The sequence below is a fragment of the Hipposideros armiger genome, unplaced genomic scaffold (genome assembly GCF_001890085.2).
Source record: "Hipposideros armiger isolate ML-2016 unplaced genomic scaffold, ASM189008v1 scaffold_381, whole genome shotgun sequence".
In the NCBI taxonomy this organism is placed as follows: Eukaryota; Metazoa; Chordata; class Mammalia; order Chiroptera; family Hipposideridae; genus Hipposideros; species Hipposideros armiger.
Window position 1 is genome coordinate 515531 of NW_017731731.1, and position 24993 is coordinate 540523.

General features: G+C 46.7%; 1 protein-coding gene across 5 annotated transcripts in view; it reads right to left on the reverse strand.

The window, feature by feature from the left end:
• The window catches only part of EVA1C (eva-1 homolog C), a 72209-nt gene that overhangs the window by 13593 nt on the left and 33623 nt on the right, over positions 1 to 24993 (reverse strand). For 4 of the 5 annotated variants that reach the window (XM_019662854.1, XM_019662855.1, XM_019662853.1 and 1 more), the window contains exons 3-5: positions 22384 to 22507; positions 17291 to 17443; positions 6032 to 6175 (exon numbers count right to left, since the gene is read on the reverse strand). In XM_019662854.1, coding sequence (XP_019518399.1) covers positions 6032 to 6175; positions 17291 to 17443; positions 22384 to 22507 — 421 coding nt within the window. The remainder of the gene's footprint in view (positions 1 to 6031; positions 6176 to 17290; positions 17444 to 22383; positions 22508 to 24993) is intronic. The other variant, XM_019662857.1, reaches the window with a different exon arrangement.

Genomic DNA, 24993 nt, shown 5'->3' on the forward strand with positions numbered 1-24993 from the left:
AAAACAAAATGACAGCAACTTGTCTGTTCCCCTTCCCCCAATTCCCCAGCACTGTTCCCATCCCCCCAATTCCCCAATAAAAATCTTTAAAAAAAATTTTAAAAAAAAGAATGAGGATGAGGCCTGGGGTGTGATTTATTGCCACTCCTTAAACCTGCCCCTCTCCACTTTAGATACACTTGTGAAAACACTAGCAAACCCCTCTTTATGGAGCTTCTAACTCCATAGTTAGGGCCCTGGGCTTGGTGTTTAAACAGTGCATCTTGCACCATCCTCATAGGTCCCCTGTGAAAACATGTGTAACATTCCCATTCCTGCAGATGGGGAAACTGAGGCTCAGGGGTGTGCCATTCACCTCTGAGACAAAACTGGTCTCTCGGGGCCGGCCGAGTGGCTCAGTTGGTTAAGAGCTCGCTCAAGAGTGTGAGCTCTGAGCAACAGCAGTTTGAGTCCCAGCCCAAGCTGAGCAGCTGCTGGGCTGCCAACAGGTAGCAGGATGGTTAGCTTAAAAAAACAAAACAAAACAAAAAAACAAACAAAAAAACCTGGTCTCTCTCACACATGCCCTTGATCTTCCCATGATGCCGTACCGTCCGTGGGGCGTTCAGCCTTTGGGAACTGGATAAAGGATTATTTTCGAGGATTGTAAAGATAGCAAAGTGATTCCCACTCAGGCAGCCCCTCTCGAGTCTGTGTAGATGAAATGGGCGATAATGATTATAATGGACTTGAATGGTCTCTAAGTTTGGGCAGCGCCCCCCAACCTTAAATTTCTTCTTCTTCTTTTTTTTTTTTTTTAAATTCCTGAATAAAACTTCTGCGTCAAGCTTGGGTCAGCACAGACTTGAAGAAAGACGCCTCCACTAAAGCTGAACTTAGGGCCCAAAAGACTTCTTCACAGCAGAGACAAAAATGGCCTCTGCTTAACTGTTCCTCCCTCTCCACAGGTGCCCACGGGCACCTCTGAATCCTGGCACCCCCACCCCACCTGTCCCCAAATTCTGGCACTCTCTGCCTGCCTCATCTCCTGGGAGGAGCTGCGCGGGTCCCAGGCGGTTGTCAGGGCCCGGATGCTGGCTGTGCCTCTGTCTTGGTGGCCCTCCTGGACTGTGGTTGTGAGTAGGAGAGGAGCCCTCCCAGCAGAGGTGAGAGAGAGAGCTGGCCGAGTTCTAAGTCTTCTTGTCTTATTAGGAGGAAAGCCTAAAATCCAGCGTGTCTAAGAAGTACGGCCAAATGGTACAACTTGGAGGGAAAGTGGAGAGGATCTCATTTAGCTGTGCATTAAAGCAAAGTACTCGAGTGATGCACTTCCCAGACCAATCAATGACAGAGTGCGCCAACCTCTGAGCGGTTTGACATCAGCCAGACTTGCCTACAGTTAGAAAGCAAAAGGCCACAAAGCCTGAACCATTCCCGAGGGTACACAAAGATGCTGACATTCTCCACCCAGCATAGAAGCTGAGAGCTTTGATTAGAGAGCCATGATTAAATGCAGCTCTATAAAATAGGGAGGAGCGCTCTTTGTAAAATGCAAATTGATTACATCCCCTGAGAAAATCCTTCATTGGCTCCGCATGGCCCTAGCTAGGTACAAGCCAAGCTTTAACTGCCCATCCCCCAAGGCCCCTCCAGGCCCACTTGGGTCTCACCTCCCAGCCTTTGCACGTGCTGGTCCTTCTGCCTGCCCTTCCTACCTCCCCACCTTCATTGTGCTGACTCCTACACAGCCTTCATCTCACTTGCCTAGGGTACCACCTCCCCTGGGAAGCCCTCCCGGTCCCATGAGTCCTCCAGAGCCTGGGATTCACCACATTCTGTCCTATAGGCTGTGAGAGCAGGGCCATATTGCTCATCAACACTTCCTTACCCCCGCCTTGATGCCTGGAGCATAGCTGGCACTCAATACACATGCGTGGCATGAATGAAGACCAGAAGGCACCAGCACTGCCTCCTCCTTTTTACGGCTCCGTGTGTTTAGCCACAGTGTGGTTCAGTGGCCTTCTGGCATACAGATGCTCACCCACCCTTCCAGAACATTCTGACTGGCTGTACAACAAGCACAAGCCCTGGTGAGGCATCCCTGACCCCAGCTCAGCCCAGCTCGTCATTTTGGAGATGGTGGCATGGGTTTCTGTAGAAATGAGGGTCCCCTTGGCAGGGCTTGCTTGACATTCATCACCTGTCCCTGGTATCCCCTAGGTTGGCACAGCAAGATTGCTGGGTAGCACAGCAAAGCCTGGTTGGATGCAGAGGTTAGAAGCAGGGTATTGGCACAGGCGCCTATTGGGGTCTGACCCTTACCTAAGAGGATCTTGACTTGGGTGGGAGGCTGGCTGGGCCCCTCTCTGGTAGCCATGTTTCTAACCACATCACATGGTCTCTGTCTATGGCTGATCAAAGGAAGGGGGCTACCTGACTGCAGCCCAGTCAATGAAATATCTTTCTGTTAGAAATTTGGAATTTAGATTGCCAGACTGCAAGCCTTCATATTGTTAGAACTGTAACATAAAAATCACGCAGGGCTGTGGGGGTGGCTGAATGCCCTCCAGCCCAGGCTCAGGGGAAGGCTGTCTGCAGAGGGAGAGAGTGGGGAAGAGAGGAGAGCGAGAATAAGGAAGCAGCGGTGCCGTGAGGAGCAGAGAAGTGACACGAGAGACAGCTGCCATCCCCTGGGCGCCTCTGGCGAGGCCTCGCTTTCCTGTCCTGGCTTCTGAAGCTGGTCTTCTAGCAATAGGCGACCTCCCATTCCAGCCCACTTTGGGCTTAAACCAGCTCAAATTGATTCCCTCACTCACATCCAAAGAGTCCTAGCACAGATTCGCGTGGAAATTAGTTATTGACAGCCTCTGGAACCTTCGTGTCGAGTTCCACATCGGTTGGGAGAATTTTTTGAAAATGTCAACTACTTAGAAGGTGATTAGAAGTGTCTTAGCAGGTGTCTGTGTGCAGGGTAGAGGGGTAGAGGGGAGGACACAGAGCTTGCCTCACAGTGAGAATCACCCAGTCCCTTAGGAATAACTCCTAGGGGCCACACTGATGGACAAGGGGGCACTGTCCCAGGAAGATGGGAAGGACACGCTCAACGCCCCCATTTCTTCTGTGGGCCCACATCCAAAACCACGATGCAAACTACCACCACCCTGGCCTCCCGGCCTCAAGTGGACTCGCTCAAATGCCTCCCTCTGCAATTCTTCAACCTTGTCCAGACCCCTCCACTGACCTCCTGTCTGCACCTCCCTCTTTCTCCCCCTTAGGTTCCCCCATCCACTACTGTGATCGCTCTCTTGGGAACACCCAACTCGCTTCTTCCTTTGCCTTTGCCCAGTGAGCCTGGAGGACCCCTCTCCTCCATGCCTGCTCTGCAGCAGCTGGGCCCTGCTGGAAGGAACCACACCATCGGGCAGACTTGTGCCCCCCAGAACTCTGACCCCTAACCTCCCGCCCCCGTGGCACTTCACACCCTCTCTCTCATCTCCTCAAACTCCACTCCTCTTCCTGCAGTCGCCACAGCTGATGGCCTCATCTCACACTTATTTTGAGAAGACAGAGGCCGTGAGGAGAGCTGCAAGTCCTCCTTTCATCCTTTCCCAGCGTCCTCTTCCCCTATTCCGACAAGGGAGCATCCTGCTCTCCTATCAAAGGTCAATCCCACCCCTCTCACCTTGTCTGGACCCCAGTCTTTGCGGTAGGTCAGGTCTCTTCAGCATCTCTAATGTGTTTCTACTCTCCGAACACATCTCAGATCCATCCGGTTTTCACCATGTCTGCTACCGCCACTCTCACCTAAGTCCTTGTTGCCCACTACGGCTAACTGGTCTCCCACTTCCATCCCACTCCAACCTGTTCTCCACCCTCCAGCCAGAGGGGTCTTTTAAGAGTCCAACTGTTACGATGGAATGACTTCCCTACTGGAAGCGCTCCACTGGCACTCCCTCCCAGGACCCGGCAGGACCTGGTCCTGGGCATCTCCAGTGCCAACTCATGCCATCCTCCTCCTCACCAAGTCCTCTCTCCCACGCAGCCTCTCTGCACGGCTGCCCCTGCCCTCTCTGCCCACTGTCTGCCTGCTCACACCCCCCCCCACCCCCTTGGAGCACAGCTGCAAATTCACCCCAGGGTAAGGTTCTCTTTGGAAGATTTCTTAGACCACCGCTCCCCCCACCCCACCTCCAGGCTAAATTAGGGCCCCTCCACCCTGATCTTCCTGCACAGTAACCTGCCCTTTTCCAAAACATCATTTATCACAATGGGTAATCATAGATTTACCTGGTTATTTATTGTCTAGCTCTCTTCCCCAACTGATAATTCCATGAAACAAGGACCATGCTTTTTTTTTTTTTTTAAACTATTGAATCCTTAGTGCCCAGCACAACCCCTGATGCACGGAACACGCCCACAATATGCTGAATGAGTGAATGGAGGAGAAGGAGCTTAAACTGGGACTCATGACTCTCAGGCCCTGAAATCCACCTTTTCTTCACTCAGAGAAGTCACGGCCTAGAAATGGCTCTCGCTGCGCCCTTGAAGACACACCAGGAAATGCACCTTATTTACGGGCTAAAGTCCTTCTCCTCCTTCAGCACTCAGCTGGAGAGGCCTGAGGTTACTAGGGCTTAGGATTGGTCCACGTGGCTTCTTGGGGGGACCTCAGCCAGAACGGGGAACCTCATGCAACCCGTTGTTGCCTGGGCATGGGGGCCGGATTGAAGACTGAGAGGGCAATAAACTCAGGCTTCCTGGAATGTACATTAGGGTGCTACTATTTTGGGGACACATTTGTGTAGTCACTTTATTGTACCTATCACAGCTTTGATATCGCAGAGGACACTTTTAGCTCAGGATATAAAAGGCTAGCGAATCAGCAGGAGGTTAGCAGGCCATAAAAAGGAATGAGAAGCTAACACAGGCTACGCATGCTAGGTCAAGAAGCCATCGCAGAGAACCACCCACTGCGATTCCATTTATATAAAACGTCCAGAAGAGGCAAATCCTAAAGACAGAAAGCAGGTTGGTGGTTGCCTGGGGTGGGGGTGAGGGGTGAACTGGGAGGTGACGACTGCTAAAGGGTGCAGGGTTTCTTTTGGGGGTCATGAGAGTATCCTTAAATTAACTGTGGTGACAACTGCACAATTCTGTGACTATACTAAAACCACCTGTTTGAACGCTTAATGAGTGAATTGTATGATCTCTGAATTATATCTCAATAAATCTGTTACCAAAAAAAGAAAGCCTAGGGAAATCTGGCAGGGAAAAGCGGTTTCCATGAGCACATGTATTGGGTTCTTCAATTATACTGTTCTTTGCTCTCCCTTTGCTTTCATGCTAATTTCAAGAAAATAAAAATAAAATAAACGATCCATGTGTCAGCATTACAAACTGGAAATCCACCTTACCCTCAGAGAATAATTAACTGTTGATTCCCTTTTAAGTAGTTTTGGAAAATTGGAATCTAATGAGCCAGATATTTCAGTTTCTTATTGGAAGACACTAGGAAAACAAAGTAATGCTGTCACGTAATATTTCATTGTTTGAGGATAAGCATTTGATCTGTTGACTAAACCCTTTGCGTATGTAGATGAAATGGCTGTTGGCAGCGCAGACAGTCAGTCACTTAGGGCCCAAAAGCAGGACTGGAAAGACAAATAGGAGCCAAACAATACTTCCGTGAACTTACATGACATACCCGTAAATTGTAGAGCCTCCTAAGAACCCAGATTAAAATCACTATTCTCAGTGACATCAATTTTACCCCGTTTGTTTGTTTTTCCTGCACCCTTCCCGTGTGCTGCCAATCTGATTGCTAAAAGGGCTTTTAAAACAAATTTCGACCAAAGAAAATTCTATTGCTTATCTGATGTGAATGTCATAAACAACAATAACGGATAGAAAAGGGGCTCCTGACTATCTGGTCAGACACCAGTTTCAGGAGCAGAGCCGTTTGACTTATTGCAGCAACTCCTTTTGTCCACGTGGTCACTGCCTCCCGAGGAGGCGGCGTTTTTTGAGCAGCCTGTTGAGGGTTTATTCTTACCACAGGCGTAGGTGACAGTGAGGTATTTTTTCACTCCTGGCAGACAGGGACTTCCAAAATGGTGATTGTTGACAAGGATTTTGCATCTCTGCTTCCCATAGCACCTCCTGGACAATACTTGCAAAGCTGAGTAGGACAAGCAGTCTGAAAGGCAGAAAACAGCATAAAAAACGTTATGTCGCATCTCATATTGGGCCACCACATAGCTTATGTTATTTTCTGTAAATAATATACTGGGCTAGATTTCAAATGTCATGAAGATTGCTTCTTCGATAATTTTCTATCTTATGAAAGTACCCAATAAGGGCTAAGTACCATTTAAGGGGAGCTGGCTTCATGGGCATGAGCTGGAAGGGCCCTGAGCTGGGTTAAATGCTCTGCTGTCCCCATCTTGAAATTCTTATGTATGTATTTTGAACAAGGGGCCTATATTTCCATTTTACACTGGGCTCTACAAGTTATGTAACTGGCCCTGCATACAGAGCAGGCAAAATATGTAGACCATTGAATGAAGGTTCTAATTTCTTTTATGACCCGTACCACTCTTCAAAATACTGTATTTGTTTATATTGAGAATCCATTTCCCCTGCATGAACATAAGTGCCATGAGGACAGGGATGATTTCTGTCTTATTCATCATCTAATTCCCACTGTAGAAATCCAATAATAACCGATGAATGAATGAATGAATGAGTGAAATTAATACACATGAGGGCATGTTTTTCAGCACCCTGGCACAATATCTTCACAATTAGTAAATATTAATTGAGCATATACGAAAGATGAGGCACTGTGCTTGGCACTGCCAGAAAACCAAGTTAGTTATTAGGGAGATCACTTTGTAAATTATATAAATGTCTAACTACTATGCTGTATACCTGAAACTAATATACAATAATGTTGAATGTCAACTGTAATTGAAAAATTAAAAAAAAAAAGAAAAACAAGTCAGAAGAAGCCTACCTTGCATTCGCAGGACATGTAATGGAGCTAGAGAGACAAAACCCACTCATGTGAACTGATGTCTAATAATGTGAAACAGGGAGTGAATGTCAGCAGAGAAGTGGTCCAGACAAGAGGTGCTGGGGTCAGAGGTAGAAGAGATGGCTGTGGACCAACCGGGGTGGTCAAGACAGGCTTTACAGGAGAGGGGCGTGGTCGTGGGAGAAAGAGCATGGATTGGGCAGAGGCAGGCACATGAGAAGGTATAAACATCAAGGCAAGTGGGTCAGAAGCATGTAAGAGGAATCCAGGGGGCTGACCCTGAGTGGGAATAGCTGGTGTGGGCAGGGAAGCCAGAGAGAAAGAGTCAGAAAAGTACATGGGAGCTAGACGGAGATTGCCTTTGCATGCTCAGCTAAAGACGTTGAACTTCATTCTGTAAGCAACAGAGAACCTAAAAAAAATGGCCGGATGCAGCTGTCCTCTGGGGCCAGTGTCCAGGAAACCCTGAAGAGAAAAGGAACTGAAGGCAGGGAGACCAGTTTGGGATCAATTTTAATATCATAACACACATTGGGAGGACTTACGGGCTTGAAGAGCAGGGAAAGAAGGAGAAAATTTTAGAGACCTTGCTAAATTCGGTTCACTTATAAAAACAGCTAACATTATGCCAGCCTTGGTTCTCAGCCCTTGTACGTTAACTGATTTAATGTTCCCAACAATCCTATGAGATAGGGTGTTTATTATATAGATGATATTATATATATCATACATGTAATAGATGGAGTACATTTTATATTATTATATATTATAAGTTGTTTATGTAATATAGAATAGGTTATTTAATATATAATACGTTGTTTATAGTTAACATATATGTATATATAGAGAGAGCATATATATACATATATTATATATACATATATAATATATACATATATTAAAGCCCAAAACCTGTATATAGTAGAAAAAAGATTAGAAGAATTGCCAAGAAGGTAGCTGGGGTTATTGTTGGCTGATGGAAAAGGGGTGGTTCTTTTTTTTCTTTTTTCTTTTCCCTATTGATTGTGTTAATTTACATTGTTTTGACTTGAATCAGCACAAAATGAGCTTTATTTAAAAGTGAAATAAAATTAATGTCTAAACAGAAGACAGTTTTTGAATACGAGAATCTCTGAGGCAATTTTTTTCCAGAAATGTAACTTTTTCTTTTGTAAATGTAATAATAAACTATTATTTTGTATAACTCAGTTTGCCCCAAGAGCCATGAAAAGTTTATCTAGGAGTAAAGACATATCCTTTGAACTGTCCTCCTGTTTATTTTTATATTGCTTTGTTGATGCGCAGTGTTGACGGCAGCTCTTTTTGCTGTCTTTAGGGGTCTTGTTATTACTTGGAGTCCTTAGCTGAGCACATTTATCAATTGAAGAAAAAAAAACACCCTTAAATCTCAAGAGATCTGACTGTGGGGGTGTATGATTTCTGTGTAAGTACCTGCATTGGGAAGAAGTAACAGCCTGAATTATAAAATTATTTCTAGAAGTCTGATGTTTTAAAACGTAACTGTTACTGTTCTTTCTGTTACAAAATAAATACATGCTTGTAGCTAAAAACTTGCAAAGCACAGATAAGCCAAAGCTAGGAAAAGAAAAAATTCCCAGTAAATCCCACCATCAAGGAAAAAAAAAAAAGTTAAACTTTATAAAACATCCTTCTAGTCACTTTTCTATGTGTCAATGTTCTTCTCCCTCAATGGAATCATATACATATGACTTTGTATGCTACTTTTTCCCTGTTTATTAATATACTTGTGAAAATTTTCACATAAGTGTCATTTTAAAGAGCTGCATAGTTTTCGTTTTATGGATGTACCAGCTCTATTTACAATACCCTATTGGCAGACATTCAGATGACTTCCGTTTTTTAATATTATAAACAATTCTATAATTGCAACATCCTTAGAGCTAAATATTTGCACACAATTATGATGGTTTCCATAAGAATTCTTGGAAGTAGAATTGCTTTGTCAAGGGATATTCAAAATATTAAGGCTTTTGATACATCCTGCCAAACTGTTATCCAGAAAAGTTATACCAATCCATATTCCTACCAGAATTATATAAGAGTGCCTTAGAAATCTTAGGTTTTCTTAGGATGTGCCTGACCGTATTCTTTAAGGCTAACAGAGGCATAAAACAACAACAACAAAACAACAACAACAAACGACTCCCATTTATAAGACCACAGCCCTCTCTGACCCAGGAGGTCTTGTGACCAGCATGATTTACAGAGGCACACTTTTCACTCTTAAGTTACCCTGAGAGTGAAAGAATTTATCCTGATGAGTGAAAAGATCCCACAGTAAACGTGTTTTCAGCAAGAGGCCCAAGGTAATTCAGGTCTGACCATATCCTTGTTGACACTGAGCTCTGAATCATTTGTAGGATTTTCTTTTTTTTTTAAGTGATTATTTCCCTCCCAGGCTGATTTTGTTTGCACCCTCTCTTCCTGGCAAACTACCCTCTACCCCAATACATGTGATAACAAGATATTCAACCATTTAATTTTTATTTTTTTGGCTACGGTTTAACACTGAAACTGAAGTTAATCGCTCTTAGCAACCTGTGCTTACTTAGATAATTAGGCTGGATGCTCTTATGTGACTGTTTTGGCAGTGGGAGCATCTGGCACCTTGATCTTTGGCTGAAAAGTCCAGACCTGCCCACACTTGGCCTTGGGATGGCCTTCGCCCAGCCTTTCAGGCCCATTGGGTGGTTTTCTTATTCTCTTATTAAGGAAATAGTAGGATCCCAGGATTCCACCCAGAAAAATGGAACTGCAGCAGGAAATGACGTGTCACATTAGATGCCCAGCCAGGGGAACTTTCTGAGGCCCTGCTTCCTGAAGTTCATGCCCAGGTCTGCGGGAAGCTCACTGCCTTCTGTGTTAAGAAGCTGGTGTACATTTAGGACCAATGATGAACAATCACTTTCATATCCACCTTTCAATTTCTCTTCCACTAGATGAGGCATAAGTTCTGAGGGGTCTGACTTGCTAGATGTATCAGAGATAGCTTTGGGTCAGCATCCTCAAGATAAGACACCAGATCTGTCTTGGTTTGAACCTGCATGGCAGTAAGATGTCACTTTTAGAAGATGGCCTCACAGCTGGCTTGGTCATTAGTCTTATGCGTCTTCCCTTTTATTTCCTAGTTGTGATTACCAGACTTTGTATTGGTTTGCTAGAGCTGTCCTAACAAGTACCAGGAACGGGGTGGCTAAACAACAGAAATGTATCTCCTCTCAGTTCTGGAGGCTAGAAGTTAGCAGGTTTGGTTCGTCCTGAGGCCTCTCTACTTGGTTTGCTGGTGGCCGCCCTCTTCCTGTGTCTTCTCGTGGTCTTCCTTCTGTGTGTAGCTCTGTCCCAATTTCCTCTTCTTATATAAAGTCACCAGTCATATTGGATTAGTTCCCAGATGACCTAAATTTAATTTAGTCACCTCTTTAAAAACTCTATCTTCAAATATAGTCCCATTCTGATGTACTGGAGGTTAGGACTTCAACATATGAGTGTTCGGGGGTCACAGTTCAGCCCATAACGGCCTTCAAGATGGTCCCCAATGATGTTCACCTTCTGGAATTCACACCCTTGTGTTGCCTCCTACCACAAGGACTCAGAGATGGTCTGTGTGACCCATACAGTGTGGCGGGGTAATGGTTGCGGATTCCACTTATGCTTTAGCATCACTTGCTCTGAGAGGAGCCAGCTGCCATGTCATGAAGACAGTGAAAAGACCCATGTGGGGAGAGCTGAGGCCTTCTGCCAGCAGCCAGCAACAACTTGCCCACCACACGAGTGAGTCACCTTAAAAGTCCAGCCTTCAGATGACTGCAGCCCCAGCCACATCTCAGCTGCAACCTCACCAGACCCCATGAGACACTAAGCAAGAAGTGCTCAATTAAGCTACCCCTGAATTCCTGCCCCACAGAAACCAAATTCATTTTTGCTTTAAGCCATTACATTTTGTGGGTATTTCACTACATAGCAATAGAAAACAAACACACATTTTGATACTTGGAAGTGATATGCTGGGGTACAAAACCCTAAAATGTAGGAGTGGCTTTGGGGCTGGGCAGTGGCATAAGTTGGGAAGTTCTTGAGGAGGCTGATAGTGAAAGTCTAAGGGCCTTAAAGTGAAGTCCAGCATCTGTGACCTCTGCACCCTGAGGTCAAGTGCACTTTCAAAGTAGAACTTCCCAACTTCAATAGTGAATGGACACACGTATGCTAGAGGCCCCCAGGCGTCCCTCAGCTTTTGATTTTGGCATTGAGCAGAGCCTCCCTTTATGGCCACTGTGCCATAAAATATGTAATTTCCTGTGTGTGATGATGGGGACACGGCCAGGAAGCACTGCTCAAGGCCAGGGTGTCGTGGGTGACCAATGCCTCACCGTGGCCTCGCCTGGGACATCGCACAAGAACACGAAGGCTCTGCCCGCCCTCCTCTGGGCCCAAGCGTGGAGGCTTTGCTATGGACACCCTTACATCCTTGGGAATGTGCATTGAGAGCTTAGGTCCCACGAGGGGAGGTTCTGAGAGCCAGGCCGCAGGCAGCCCTGAGGATGCTTATGGAAGCATGATGGCGCCACATCATGAACTTGAGCTGTGGGGCGTCACATGTACATGCCCTGACTTCCACCAGGGGTGTTCCCCTCCCACTGCTGCTTAGCGCCTTCTTCTTGAACATACCCAACATATAAAGCACATAGAATCAAAAAATGAATCAGCCTTATATAACCAACCCAAACTATAAGTTCAGAAAAAATATACTGTAGGGTGGGATAGTCACAGCAGAAAAAAAAAAACACATGAACAAATCCCTGCTATGTCACAAGCTCATAAAAATTTATGAAAAAAATTAAGATCCCAACAGAAAAAAGGACAAAGGCTAAGACACAATATCAAATACCACAGCCACACAAACATGGGGAAATGTTCAAGGTCATTAATATTCAAAGAAAGGCAAATAAAAAAATATCCAGAAAGACCGTTTATACCCATTAAATTGGAAACATGCGGAAAAATCGTACACAACGCTGCCAAGGTTGCAGGGAAACCCACAGTTGTATGTCACTATTTACTCATATAAATTGGTACAAAAAGGTTTTGGGAAGAACTCTGGTGATGCATATAAAGAATTGTAAACATGCCCATGACCGCTTTTGGTATAAGCCGTCTGGGGATTTATCCCAAGGAAATAATCCAGAAAAAGGAAAAAGCTACAAGCACAAGCTCATTGTACATGATATATAATATTTGAAAATCAGAAACAGTAAAATGCTCCGGCACTAGGGAATGGTTGAGTAACTAATGTGCTATGTCCCTTTAACAAGTTATTAGTAAGTGCTGGCCATGGTTAGGGTTTTGTTGGCCACATAGAAGAACACCCATTGTATAAAGTTAAAGCAAAAAAAAGTAAAATTCACATGGGTCGGCTTTGTCCTATGTTGTCCTATGTTCATACACCATAGAAGAGATGGTGAAAGATAAAAACTTGGAACTTGGACATGGAAGAGATCTTGAAAGATAAAAATCTTTCCATTGGGTGGGTAAAATTTGTGGCTGAATCTTTTTCTTATTTCTGTTAAATGTGATTACAGTACTTGTGCAAAACAGTAATAGTAATCCCAAGAATCACCTTTTAGAAAGAACTGGAAATGCTCTCTCCCAGTATCTGAGTGTTAGAGCGATAATAGCATTAGCTGTGTTTCCTGACCCTAGAGCTTCACTGAGGTGTGGCTGGCCTTCACCACATGTGCTTCCGATGGGGTCCCCAGACTCAGAAGCACCAGACTTTAGCTGTTATACACACGAGGCCAAACCCACACCTGACCTCTCAGAGGCCCACGGTGAGACCCAACCCTCAGCCCTTAGGCAACCATCCTGCAACGTTCATGCCAGCTTCTGGGTTTAGGAATAAATAGCCCTTCCCCTTCTTCAAAGCGATGGGGCTGAGCTGCAGTCATAATGGGAACGTACAACAGAGATCACACACTGGCAGCCCACGGCCCGGATGTGGCCTGTAGGCATGTTTTGTTTGGCTCACACAGTGTTTTAAAAGTTGGAACATTTCACATGAAAAAAAACAAACAAACAGAACAGATTTCCAGCATCTCATGAGAGGTTGGAAGCTGTGACAACACCAGGCCCACATTCCAGGCCAGCAACCATCCACCGCAGGAGACCAGCGTGGGCGCCTCACTAAGGAGGGGTTCCGATTCATTCACGCATCTCCGGATTCACATGGGCACCCACTCTGAGCCATTCTGGCCTTGTTGCTGGGAAATCCACAGGAAAGAGACAGACCCGGTCTCTGCAGTGCTTACGTTCTCCCAGGGAGAGATCATGTGCACGGAAGTGGCTATTTCCATGCTATGAGACAATCAAACAGGAGGACAGCTGGAGGGGGACTGCAAAAATGAGGTGCTGTGCTGGCAGGGTGCCCTGGGAAACCTCTCTGAGATGACATCTGAGTTGATTCCCGAATGACTAGACAGAGTGATGGAGCAGGCCATGCAAAGATGTGGGGTGAGAATAGTCCAGGCCAAAGGAAGGGACTGTGCAAAGGCCCTGGGGTATGGGTGAGTGTGGAGTAATCCAGAGGTAGTGAGGGAAGGAGAGAGAGAAGCAAGACCACAGCTGGGAGACTGGGTTTATTCTAACTACAATGGGCAAAGTGGAGAACTTCAAGCAGGGGGCGATGTGATCTGACTTAAATAAAATCTCACTGGCAGCTAAGTGAAGAAGGACCCAAGGAAGGGGAGGGAACTAGGGAGACGGGAGGCTGGAGACCAGTCAGGTGGCAACTCGGATGGTCCAGGTGAGAGATGCCCAGAGTGGGCTAGGAGCAAAGTGGCTTGATTTGAGATACACAGTTGGGGGAGAGCCCACTGGACTTGCCGAGCAAGTGGATGGGTAGCTGGTAAGTGACAGGGGGTCAAAAAAGTGTGCTTGTAAGGCGGATGATATTAAAATGTGGTTATATAGGAGGGATCATTTGATGATTTGGGGGGACCAACATGTCAAGTGCAGTTTAAAACCTTCATGCACAGTTTACCTGGGCCAAAGAGTGAACAATTTCTTAGCAGTTAGTTAGACAGAGAAAATGTATCAGCAGGGGCAGCCAATGGTCTGTATTCACGCAGGCACACATGGTCTGGCCTTCAGCGCTAACCTGAAACGTGAGACTGGAGTCGAGGCTTCCATGTGAAAATGGGAGGTGAGATAAACTGGGCACCCTCAAGACGATGAGATGAACTGGGCACTCTCAAGGGCCCTTTCATTTTGTTTGTTTGTTTGTTTGTTTGTTTGTTTATGGTTAGGGACAGGGTTAGGATTAGGGTTAGTGGCATGGTCAGGGTTAGATTTAGGGTTAAGGACAGGGTTAGGGTTAGGAACAGGGTTAGGGTTAGGGACATTGTTAAGAGTTAGGGAGATGGTTAGGGTTAGGTTTATTGACAGGGTTAGGGTTAGGGGTAGGTTAGGGTTAGATATACGGTTAGGGTTAAGGACAGCGGCCCTTTCATTTTTGCTTTGAGCCTCTACCCACTGTGCTCTCTGGACCCTGGCCCAAAGATCCTGGCATTTGGCAGTGGTTCACGAATTCGATGAAGAGCTCGATCCTTAACCTCACAAGTACTCAAGGGGCAACGGACAGAAGCGCTTGACTGAAGGGTGGGAAGGAAGGAGGAGAAGAACAGCAAGTTGCTTTTGCCGCGAGACTCGCCAGGACTTAAGCTTTCAAAACTGAACAGCTAAGCAAGGGGCACAGCCTTCCACTCACTGACCTTTCCCGTGTCAACAAGGGTTATTCACGGCATTAGAGCAACTGTCTGACCTGAGGATTCCTCGAACTCTCTATGGAAACCTGTTCCTTGGCCACGGTGTCTGCTAACATTGTCTCTGGCTGATTACTTTTCCCTGTAAACCTAACACCCACCCACTTTCCCCGGGACGGAAGGCAGCAGTCTACTGAATGTAAAGCATCCAGCCTACCGATGGACCTACTTGGCTGACCAAATCCATCTGCTCAAAAGAGCAGCTAAAATCCACACTACTTATTGCTGCCTCCCAAAACACATGCGGCTAAGCTAGACTCAGTAAGCCTGTGAAATGGGGTGCCTCGTCCCAATATTAAGAAGTGGAGTCCATTTTTGCAGAAAGAGGTCAGATCACCAAGGGTGCCTTATGGAGCTGAGGAGGCCAGGTAAGATGGGGAGCCCTGCGGCATGTTCAGAATGGCCATGAGCAGATGTGCCTTTAGAAGGCTGCCTCCGGCCACCCTGGGGAGAAACGCAAGCCTGGGAGTAGGGAGACTCCTGCAGTGACCAGGCAATGGTCCCTTGACCTAACGCAGTAGTAGGAACAAGGGAGGAGGGGTAGAGATGTTCTGAACACACGCAGATGTTATATGACAGGGGAATGGAGTTTCAGAGCTCACAGGTCACTCGCTGGGGCACGGGGCAGAGGGTGGTGCCATTAATAGTTAAGAAGGAACCACCAGTACAAGGCGTCTCTGCCCTACTTGGCAGCTGAGCTTATTAAGATGGGAGCCCTGTCCCCCAGATCTAATGAAGAGCAGCTGGATGTCCACGTTGGCCTGCCTTTGTGTGTGGTCTGCCAGGGCTGCCTTTCAAAAGACCCTCCGCCATCCCGACAGCAGGGCCAGCCTTCCCAGGGCGCTGGGCGGGGGGCCTGGGTGGCACATGTGTCATGTGAGCTGCTTTTTTGTTCCCTCTTGAGTCTTGCCTGAGAGCCTGCTTGTGTGGTGAGGTCACTTTATACTCCTCTTTTTTTCAGATCCAAGATATTACTTATGCATGAATTTTTCATTTTAAAATTAATGTTTAATTTCATAAGGGATCCATGAATACATTGTAGCAATTTAATACATTAAGGAGCTCCTTTTAGAGTTTGATGAGTTAAGTGTAACTCCTTGGGCTGCTTCACAGAAGGGCCTATTCCCTCTGGTAAGACAGAGGGTAGGGATCAGTCTGTTTCACCACCACCAGGATCGGTGTGGGTGATGGTTAATTTTATGTGTCAATTTAGTGAGGCTATAGTTCCCAACTGTTTGGTCAAACACCAGTTTAGATGTTGTTATGAAGGTATTTTTAAGATACGACTAACATTTAAGTCAGTGGCCTCTGAGTAAAGCAGATTACCCTCCATTGTGTGGGTGGGTCTTGAACAATCAGTTTATGCCCTTGAGAGCAAAGACAGAGGTTTTTCCAAAAAAATGAATTTTTCCCAGGGCTGCAAATAGCAATTCTGCCTGCAGTGTCCAGCCTGCTGTCCTGTGGGATTCCAACTCAAAATGGAATATCAACTCTTACCTGAGTTTTCAGATTGCCAGGCTGCCCTGCAGATTTCAGACTTGCTAGCCACCACTATCATGTGAGCCACCTCCTTAGGATCAACTCTTTCCATATATATGTATATATATACACACACACACACACACACACACACACACACACACACGGTTGTCGGAAAAGTCATGACGCATTTTTGCCACGAAAAACAGAAAAAATACGTCATGACTTCTCTGACAACCTAATATATATGTATGTGTATATGTATACACACACACACACATTTCTGTTTCTCTGGAGACCCCTGACTCATAATAATAATGGAGGCTGATTTACTTTGATGGATGGAGCTTTCAGGCCCCGTATCTTGGCCATCATCTCTTAGCGCCAAACTGCGGATTTCTAAGCAGGATGACTCACTGAGTTCTTCTTGACACTGACTACAGCCCCAGGGCCTCATCCTGGTTCTTCTCTCTACCTGGACACCTTCCCCAGGTATCTGCAGGCTCTCCTCCTTCAAGTCTCTGCTCCACATGTCCATCAGCTCATAAAACTGTGTCTCTCTGCAGCACCCCCCCGTTTCCCCGTCTCCCTCCCCACATGAGCTGCTCCCCTTAGCACTTATCGGCATCTGACCTGTTCCATACTAGCTCATTTATTATCTGTATTTTCATTGCCTCCCCATCCACTGTTGAAAGGTCAGCTCCACGTGGACTCTGGGTTGGTCACTGAACACAACCCCATGCCTAGAACAGGGCTGTGCATACAGCAGGTGCTCAATCACTACTTGGTGTGGAATGACTGAACAATGGGCAGAAGCAGGACCAACATGGCGGGTGGTTCCTCCATGCCTTCGACTTTCTCTCTAATCCCCTTCCCGGAGGAGCCAGGGCCCTAATGCACTCGGACAGCACGGTGATGATGGCCACATGAAGACACGTACCGAATTGGGGCAGCCGCTCTGCTTCCGAGGCGCAGACGTCCCTCTCTTGGGTCCTCCTGCCGTACGCTGCGGAGTAGATGTTGAGAAACTTGGACTCATGGCAGTGCAGTTTCAGCTCTTGGCCCTCGCACACGGTTTTGTTTTTCAATTCATCTGAAGCAGAAACAAAAATCGGCAGCACCATCAGCAATCCCTCAGAAGGAATCGGTGAGTGCGCCCCAAATCTGGTGCAGCCTGATCCCAGGTCCCTGGCACAGCTCAGCCCAAAGTTTCAAAATTGTCATTTGAGGCCCATGAATGGGTCATGAAATTAATGTAGTGAGTTGTGACCAGCAATTTTAAAAAATAAAGAATAATTTAGAAAACATCACAGTGCCTCACACAACGTAAGGAGGTAAGGATAAACACCATTTTATAATTTAAAAGATTTTTTTTCAGTTGTGTGTGTATTATGTGGGGCCAAAATGTAAAATGTCTTCCTTTCCCTGGACTTGCAATGAAACCAATTTAAAAGCCCCACCTGAAGCGTCACAGGGAGGCGTGAGCAGCCAACATTAGTGACGAGTGGCCAGTGGGTCCTCTGTATCCTGGAATTACTGAAGCTTAAAGCCCCAAACTTAAAACATGACAGAAAATAATTTCCAAATAAAAACGGCACCTTCCTGTACCGTGTAAATTCCCATGCCTCCTCCCCCAAACAGAGAAGTCGCAGTGAGGCCAACCTTTGGGGCTGCACAAAGGAAAACGTTTTAGGATCTCCAGATTACCATCAGCTCTGGCGCTGGTAGACCTTGGCACTGTTCTTTAATAGACGATGGTGGGGACACTCGAGATTAATGAAAGGTGCAGAGCAGAAACCAGGTTACAAATGCTCGCAAAACCCCCACCCCTCTGGTATTGGAACATACACGAGGAACCAGCGGAAGAGGGAAAAGGTAGGCGGTGACTAAGCAAGCCAAGGTGTAGCATGCCCTTTACCCACTAACTGGAATCTTAATGTGACAGTTTCAACTCAGAGCCAAGAAAAGTTTTTGCTTTCTTTTTCTAAATGAAAAGAACACTGAGTCTGACCCTGACATCGCAGGGTTGATTTGGGTGAGTCATATCCTCACTGGTATGAGTTAGTTCTCTGGGTTTTTTTTTATTATTTTGGTTTTTTTTTAATGAGTAAACGCTACATCCCACCAACACCGAAATATTGCCTGACTTCAAAGGCTGGGAGGGAACGATGGCCTTTGACGCAGCACAGAGGGCATGGGTAGACACACCAAAAGCGCTCCAGCGCCCTCCCAACTAGGAGAATACCGAAAAATGCTAAGAATGCCTCCCAGGGGCAGAGCGCGCCAAAAAGGAGAGCAGGAGAAAGCAGGACGAAAACCAAGCCTGATCTCAGCAAACAGGGAACAGGGATGGTTTCTTTTTTTCTTAGTCTTCCTTCCTTTCTTGAGATAGAGTATCCAAATTTTTTTTTAATTAAGATCTTTCCTTTATTAAGGCATGTCATGAAATGCATTTATTAGTCACCTTCTTTCTGATGGACTAAAGCCCATTCATTAAAAGTAGCCCTCGATGCCAGCCAACCTCACCCAGGGTAACACAACACCCACAGGCAAGGCCTCCAGTGATCTGTCCCCAGATTACGGGCAAATCATCTCCTGGAATGGAGGGGCTGTGAGTGTCACATTACAGGCTTGGGGTTACTGTTGTGTCATGTTGAGTCACTTGGTTCCTTGGGAATGTGCTAATTCACAGTCACCTAAGAGTGACATTTCTGGGTTCTGAAAACAATAAGACTACTAACATAACTGCTACTTTTCTTAGCATTTGTTATAGGGCTGGATTAGAGTGCTCAATGGCCTCAGATGGGAAAAGGTGTGGGCAGCTTTCCAGAAGTGAGTTTCCAGCACCCCCGTGGGTTTAGATGGGGAGAGTGACAGAAGCCTGGGCGAAGACTCTGCTTACAGGACAACAGTATCAAGTTCTACACCCTAATTCTCGCAGTTAGGAGGCAATGTGCGTGATTCATTCTTCTTTAATAACGCTTTCACACATTTGCATAGCAGCAGTGGTCTTTCGAAGATGGGCAGGGGAGAGCGATCTGCCATGATAAGAAGATGTTATTACCGGCATTATTTACAATTGCCAGTGCATGGTGTTCTTAACATGTAGACAGATTTTGAATCGCTTTTATTGTGTTTTTAAATTCTCTAAAGACACTGCACCCCACTATTGCCTGCGCCCAGGGCAGACTATACCCCACTCCTCCAACCATCACTGCCTTTCAGTCATTCAGATCTTTAGCAAGAATTCCTTTAACCTGCATGTTGGAATAATAGCTACCAATTACTGAGCCCAACTTCATGACAGGTCCTATGCTAAGCATTATACACACAGCACTGTATTTTTACAATCTTCACAGCATGACTACCCTAATGAAGAAGGCGCATTATCTTCATTTTGCACTTGAGTTTGGAGCCTCAGAAAGTTTCTGTTCGCTACCCAAGGTCACCCAGCAGCTACACAGCAGACAGGAATATGAACCCAGAGCTGCCTAAATCCAAAAGCTCACTGAGAGCAAAATTCTCTGGAGGGATGAGATTTAGGGAGGAGGTGAAGCATGGTGCACCCTCGGGGAAAAGAAGGTTCTTCTGAGGACTGCTGATAAAACAGGTCTCCAAAAAACAAACCTACAAACAAGCCCTGACTTGTAGCATCTGCCAATTTCCCTGGTGTAACTACTCTCCACATGGCGGATTTCAAAGCACACAGGCAGACCTGGGAAGAAACGCAGATAACAAGAGCTGCGTCCACACGCCCCTGAGTGCAGCCATGGAGCCTGTGGACAATCAAAGTGTCAGGCAGGTGCTGGAACTGGGACAAGAGGCAGAGCCTCACTCGGGAGGTGAGAGGGCTGCAGAAAAAGAGGCAGGGGAGTGTGGGGGAAAGCTTGCTTCCAGCCCCATTGCATAGCAGCAATAGAAGCTGTCACCCAAACTGCAGTGCCTCAGGTCACCAGTGTCCGGGTTACACAAGGTATGTTTGTGTCCCCCTAAAGTCGTATGTTGAAATCTTAATGCCCAAAGTGATATTAGGAGGTAGCGCCTTTGGGAGACACTTAGGTCATGAAGGTGGAGTCCCATGAGTGGAATTAGTGCCCTCATAAAAGAGGTCTGACAAAGCTCCCTTGCCCTTCTACCATGTGTGGTTATAGTGAAAAGATAGTCATCTATGAAGACTGGGCAGACACCAGATCTGCTGGCACCTTGACCTTGAACTTCCAAGGCTCCAGAACTGAGAAAAGTAAATTTCTGTGGATTATAACCCACCTAGTTTATGGTGTTTTGCTATAGCTGTTAGAATGAACTAAGACACAGGCTTTGCCCCCGTAATCAGTTATACACGGGGCAGTTTTACAACCCCGTCTGAGCACCCTCCCTGCTTCAGTGCTGCCTTACAGAGAGAGTTCACCTCCTTCCCTGGCCATCAGGGCCCGGGGTCCTGCTCCAGCAATCTGGCCGGTGCTCCCTCCAGCCACAGGCTTCTGTAAGGAGTGATTTTTCTGTGCTCCAACCCGCACACCTGCAGCTCTCAGCTCATCATCACGTGCTTGTTCAGGGAAAGCCTTCTCTGAACTCCTGTCTGTCCACTCCTCCTCTAAGCTGCTTGTGAAGTACCAAGTCACCATCCATCCCAGAGGCCCTTCATGCATGTATTTGCATGATTCCACAGTGAAACATCAGGCCCCCAACTAGACTGTAAGATCTGGCTACTTAGGATGGGTCACCTGTGTTTCCCCAGCGCCAAGCACAGTACCTGGCCTCTGCTAGGTGAACACAGAGCAACTGCTCTATCAATAAGGACTGAGCATCAACTATGAGGGGTCGTGATGGTGAATGACAGGGGCCCTGCCCTCATGATGCTTACATTCCAGTGTGTGTGTGTGTAGTAATACATATGTCACAAAGAAACAAAGAAACAAGGTAAATCCACATGGTAATGCTGCCCTAAAGAAAATAAAACAGGATGCTGTCGTAGAGAGGGATGGCAGGACACAGGGTGGGGGTGAGGCATGGGGTGTCTTCTTTAGATTTTTTTTTTATCTGAGACAGTCTTTCTGGGGAAAGGTGACATTTGGCCTAGAAACTAAGCGAAGAGAAGTAACTGACTGAAGATCTCAGTAAATTCTTGCTGGATGCAGGAGGGAGTGGCCAGGGGCGTGGCCAGGGGCGTGGTCATTCTTGAGATTCCGCAGTGAGAGGGAGGGATCTGACTACTAAGAACAGGGAGATCTAGAAGTGATTTTTCTGAGTCTGTTGAGTGGGGCAGGGGTTGATGAGAATTCCTGGGTGGAGTGTGTGGGGGGGTGTAGACTGTTCTGCAAAGTTCAGGCCTGCTTGTGAGTGTTTGTGATTGTGTGTACATAGGAATGAGTATGTTGTGAGTATATGTGTCACAGAGTGTGCATGTATAATTAGGATGTATGGGTGTGATAGTATGTATATGTGACTGTCTATGTGTGCGCGCTGTGTGAGATAGTGTGATGTGTGTGCAAATGAGTGTATGTGTGGGTGTATGTGTGAGTGAGTGTGAATGTGTATTTGAATGCACGGTAAGATACCATGTCACACCGACCTGAAACCGTGGGCTCAGGAGGCACCTGTGCCACTGGCCCTCTGGGAAGAACCAGCTGCCTCTCAGCTGGGGGTGGGTTTCATAAGAAGACGTCCCGACAAGGAGAACTGATTCCTCATTTTGATGAAAAGCAATTGCAGTTTTTTGCTATCCCAATATCTTTAGCATTAGTATAACTGAGTTTTTCATGTTAGGAAGGATTTTTAAAATTCAGGCATTTGTAAGAATGCACAAGGATACCTATGTGTGTGAACATACACACACACACACACACACACACATTCACACAGACTCAAATACACATAAACTAAAACACCAGGTAGGATGGGGCCCCGACACTCCTATGAACAAGTGTTTCAAAGATGGACGAACACCGACTGGCAGAGAGTTTTTGTCAGGGGTGTGAATGAAATAGGGAACCCACACCCCAAACACACTGATCCCCCTCAGCAGTTACTTACTAGGTTGGCATTTAAAGGAGACCAGGAGGTATTTACTGCTTCCTGGACAAAGGTCAGGTCCAAATACACGGCTATTGACCAGGAGGTGGCAGGCCCGCTGGTTCTGGCATTCGTCCAGCACCTTCTAAAATGAGGGGGTAGAAAAGGGACAGGCTTGTAAACCACACTCAGTGTCTGCGAGACCCCACACCTGGGCTGCTCTGGGCTTTGAGAAGGAGGGGCACCTGTCTACCTGGCCTGGGGCTCCCACAGAAAACCTTCCTGCTGCTGTGAGCTAGGCCTGAGAGGAATGCACACGTGCGTGGGTGATCAAGTTGGCTCCCTGTCTCCCTGTCTTTTCCAGAAAAGAAAAACCTGATCCAGCAGCGCCAGGCCCCCATCAGAAAACCCACTTCCAATTCATCTCAACTGGAAACACTGCTGATAGTTTTGACAAACGTGCTGCACTTTTGGGGCTTGGAGGTCCCCTTCTGGAAGGGGTCCCCTGGCTTTAAAGCTGAGAGAGCTCTATGGGGACCAGGAATCATAGGCATAGCCCTTCATTCTTCGAAACAGCCCCGCGCAGGCCACAGGAGATCTCAGCATTTGCGGAGGCCTTGGAGACCCAGACCCAAACACAGGCCAACAAATAAAAACGAAAAAGCTGATTCCCACCGTTGCCAGCTCAAGAACATGGGATCCACTTCTCCCTCGTGGAGCAATTTTTTTAGTTTAATACGCCGGCTCTCTGTTGAATACTTGGCTTAAAGGATTTTCTTCAAATCTCTCTCTTTTTCCTGATTTTTTCCAAACAACTCACTCTTTTGTGAATGATTCTGTCCCATGGACGCTCATGGAGACCCTACACCGGTCACAGAAAGGCTCAGCATCTCACTGCTGATCTTCTAGTTCCCAATTCCCAAATGGAACCAGTCTGGCCCATGACAAACAGAGGTCTGAAGGACACCAAGGACAATGAAAGTGTTCCCAAGAACCCACTTATTACTGTTGGACTGAATGTAGCACAGATTCACAAATACATCTGAGTGGCCATGTTCTCATAGTAGCTCAAAGAATATCTCTGTGAAGGATGCTGGCCCTACCAGGTCTCACGCACCACCTCAGGGGCCCAGCATAAAATCAGGAAAAATGCCCAAGAAGACTCCAAGGACCCCCAAATGACAGTGCACATTGTCATGGCCGAGGGTCATCGTGAAGTGACTCAGTCCTCAGAGGGCTCTATGCATGACAACTACAGAGTGGGACTCAGGCTGACCTATTTCTAAATTGTGTTATAGCTGAAAAATGCAGAGAGAGGACTTCCTGTTGACGTTTAGTCATGGGCTGGATCAATTGAGGTGCTCCTGTGTGGACGTCAACCTGTTCTTATGTCAGCCTGTTCTCTCCATACCTGAAGCAACCTTCACCTGAGGGACACCCTGCCTCAGCTCCCAAATGCAGTTCCAAAGACACGAAGTGTCTCTGGATGAAAGAGCAATGCACGGGGATGTTTCTGGCAAACAAACCCTCCAAACATCAGAACTGTGTTCACGAGCGCTCACTTGGCCTGGTGATGGGAGCATCGCCTTCCCTCAGGGCTGCCTGGCAGAGGTCGGTACCATGTGGGAGGGTGAGCGGGTGGTGGCCACGCTCTGGAGCTCCAGGGTGCCAGGAGTTCATACTTTGACAGAGTTGGCACTGTCACCCTGTTGGCGTTGGCCAATGTTCTTGTTATGTACATAAGTGGGCAGCAGATAGCCAGAGCACCAGGGTGGGTGGGCAGGCAGTTGGGTGAGGAACGGGGCAAGGCAAGAGGGGTATGGCTCCTAGAGTGGCACCCAAGGGGAAGGAAAGGGAATAGGGTAGGCACACGTGGGAAGGAACTGGAGCACGCTGTTTCTCCTCAGGGTGTGGAAGCCATGTCCAGGGCGTTCATTCAAACATGTTATTTTGGCTCCTCAGTTGGCATCTTTCCCAATCACATCACTAGCCAGAGACTATGATGCTTGGAATGGAAGCAGTGAACAGTGAGAGAAATAGAGAAATCCTTACGTTATCATACTATTTTTGCTTCTCCTCGTTGGGCCTTCGGGAGAGCTACCCAGCATTAAAGCTTGTTCCGTTTCTCCTGAGTCCTCCTAGGAAATTTATCTTTACCCAGCTTTCCTACAACTGACAAAGTCAAACTGACATCTAATATGCCACCTGCTCTAACCACCTTGACTTCAACGGATTCCTATGGGACTTTGGAGGCATTAAAAAAATCCAAGGCCAAGGGACTCCACGATGCTGGCCAACTAGTTAAAAATGTTGAGGGGACAGGGACAATGGAGCAGAGCGTGCTTATACAGCGGAAAGCCGTGAGTTGTCTAAAATCATGTCTGAATTTTTCGTTTAGACCTCTTCCTCTACCAAATAGTTCCCTAATGCCAACCACAAAAAGAATGGCTCAGCCCACCCCACCTGCCGCCCCCAAATCCCTGGTACTATCCATAGAAGGACAAGTCCACAGAGGCCGCCCAAAGTAGCTGCAAACCAAAACAACATGACAATCTACAGCCGGAGAAGCAAAACCACAAAAACCAAAAGACAACTATCAATATTTCCCTTACTTGAGTGCATTGTCAAAGA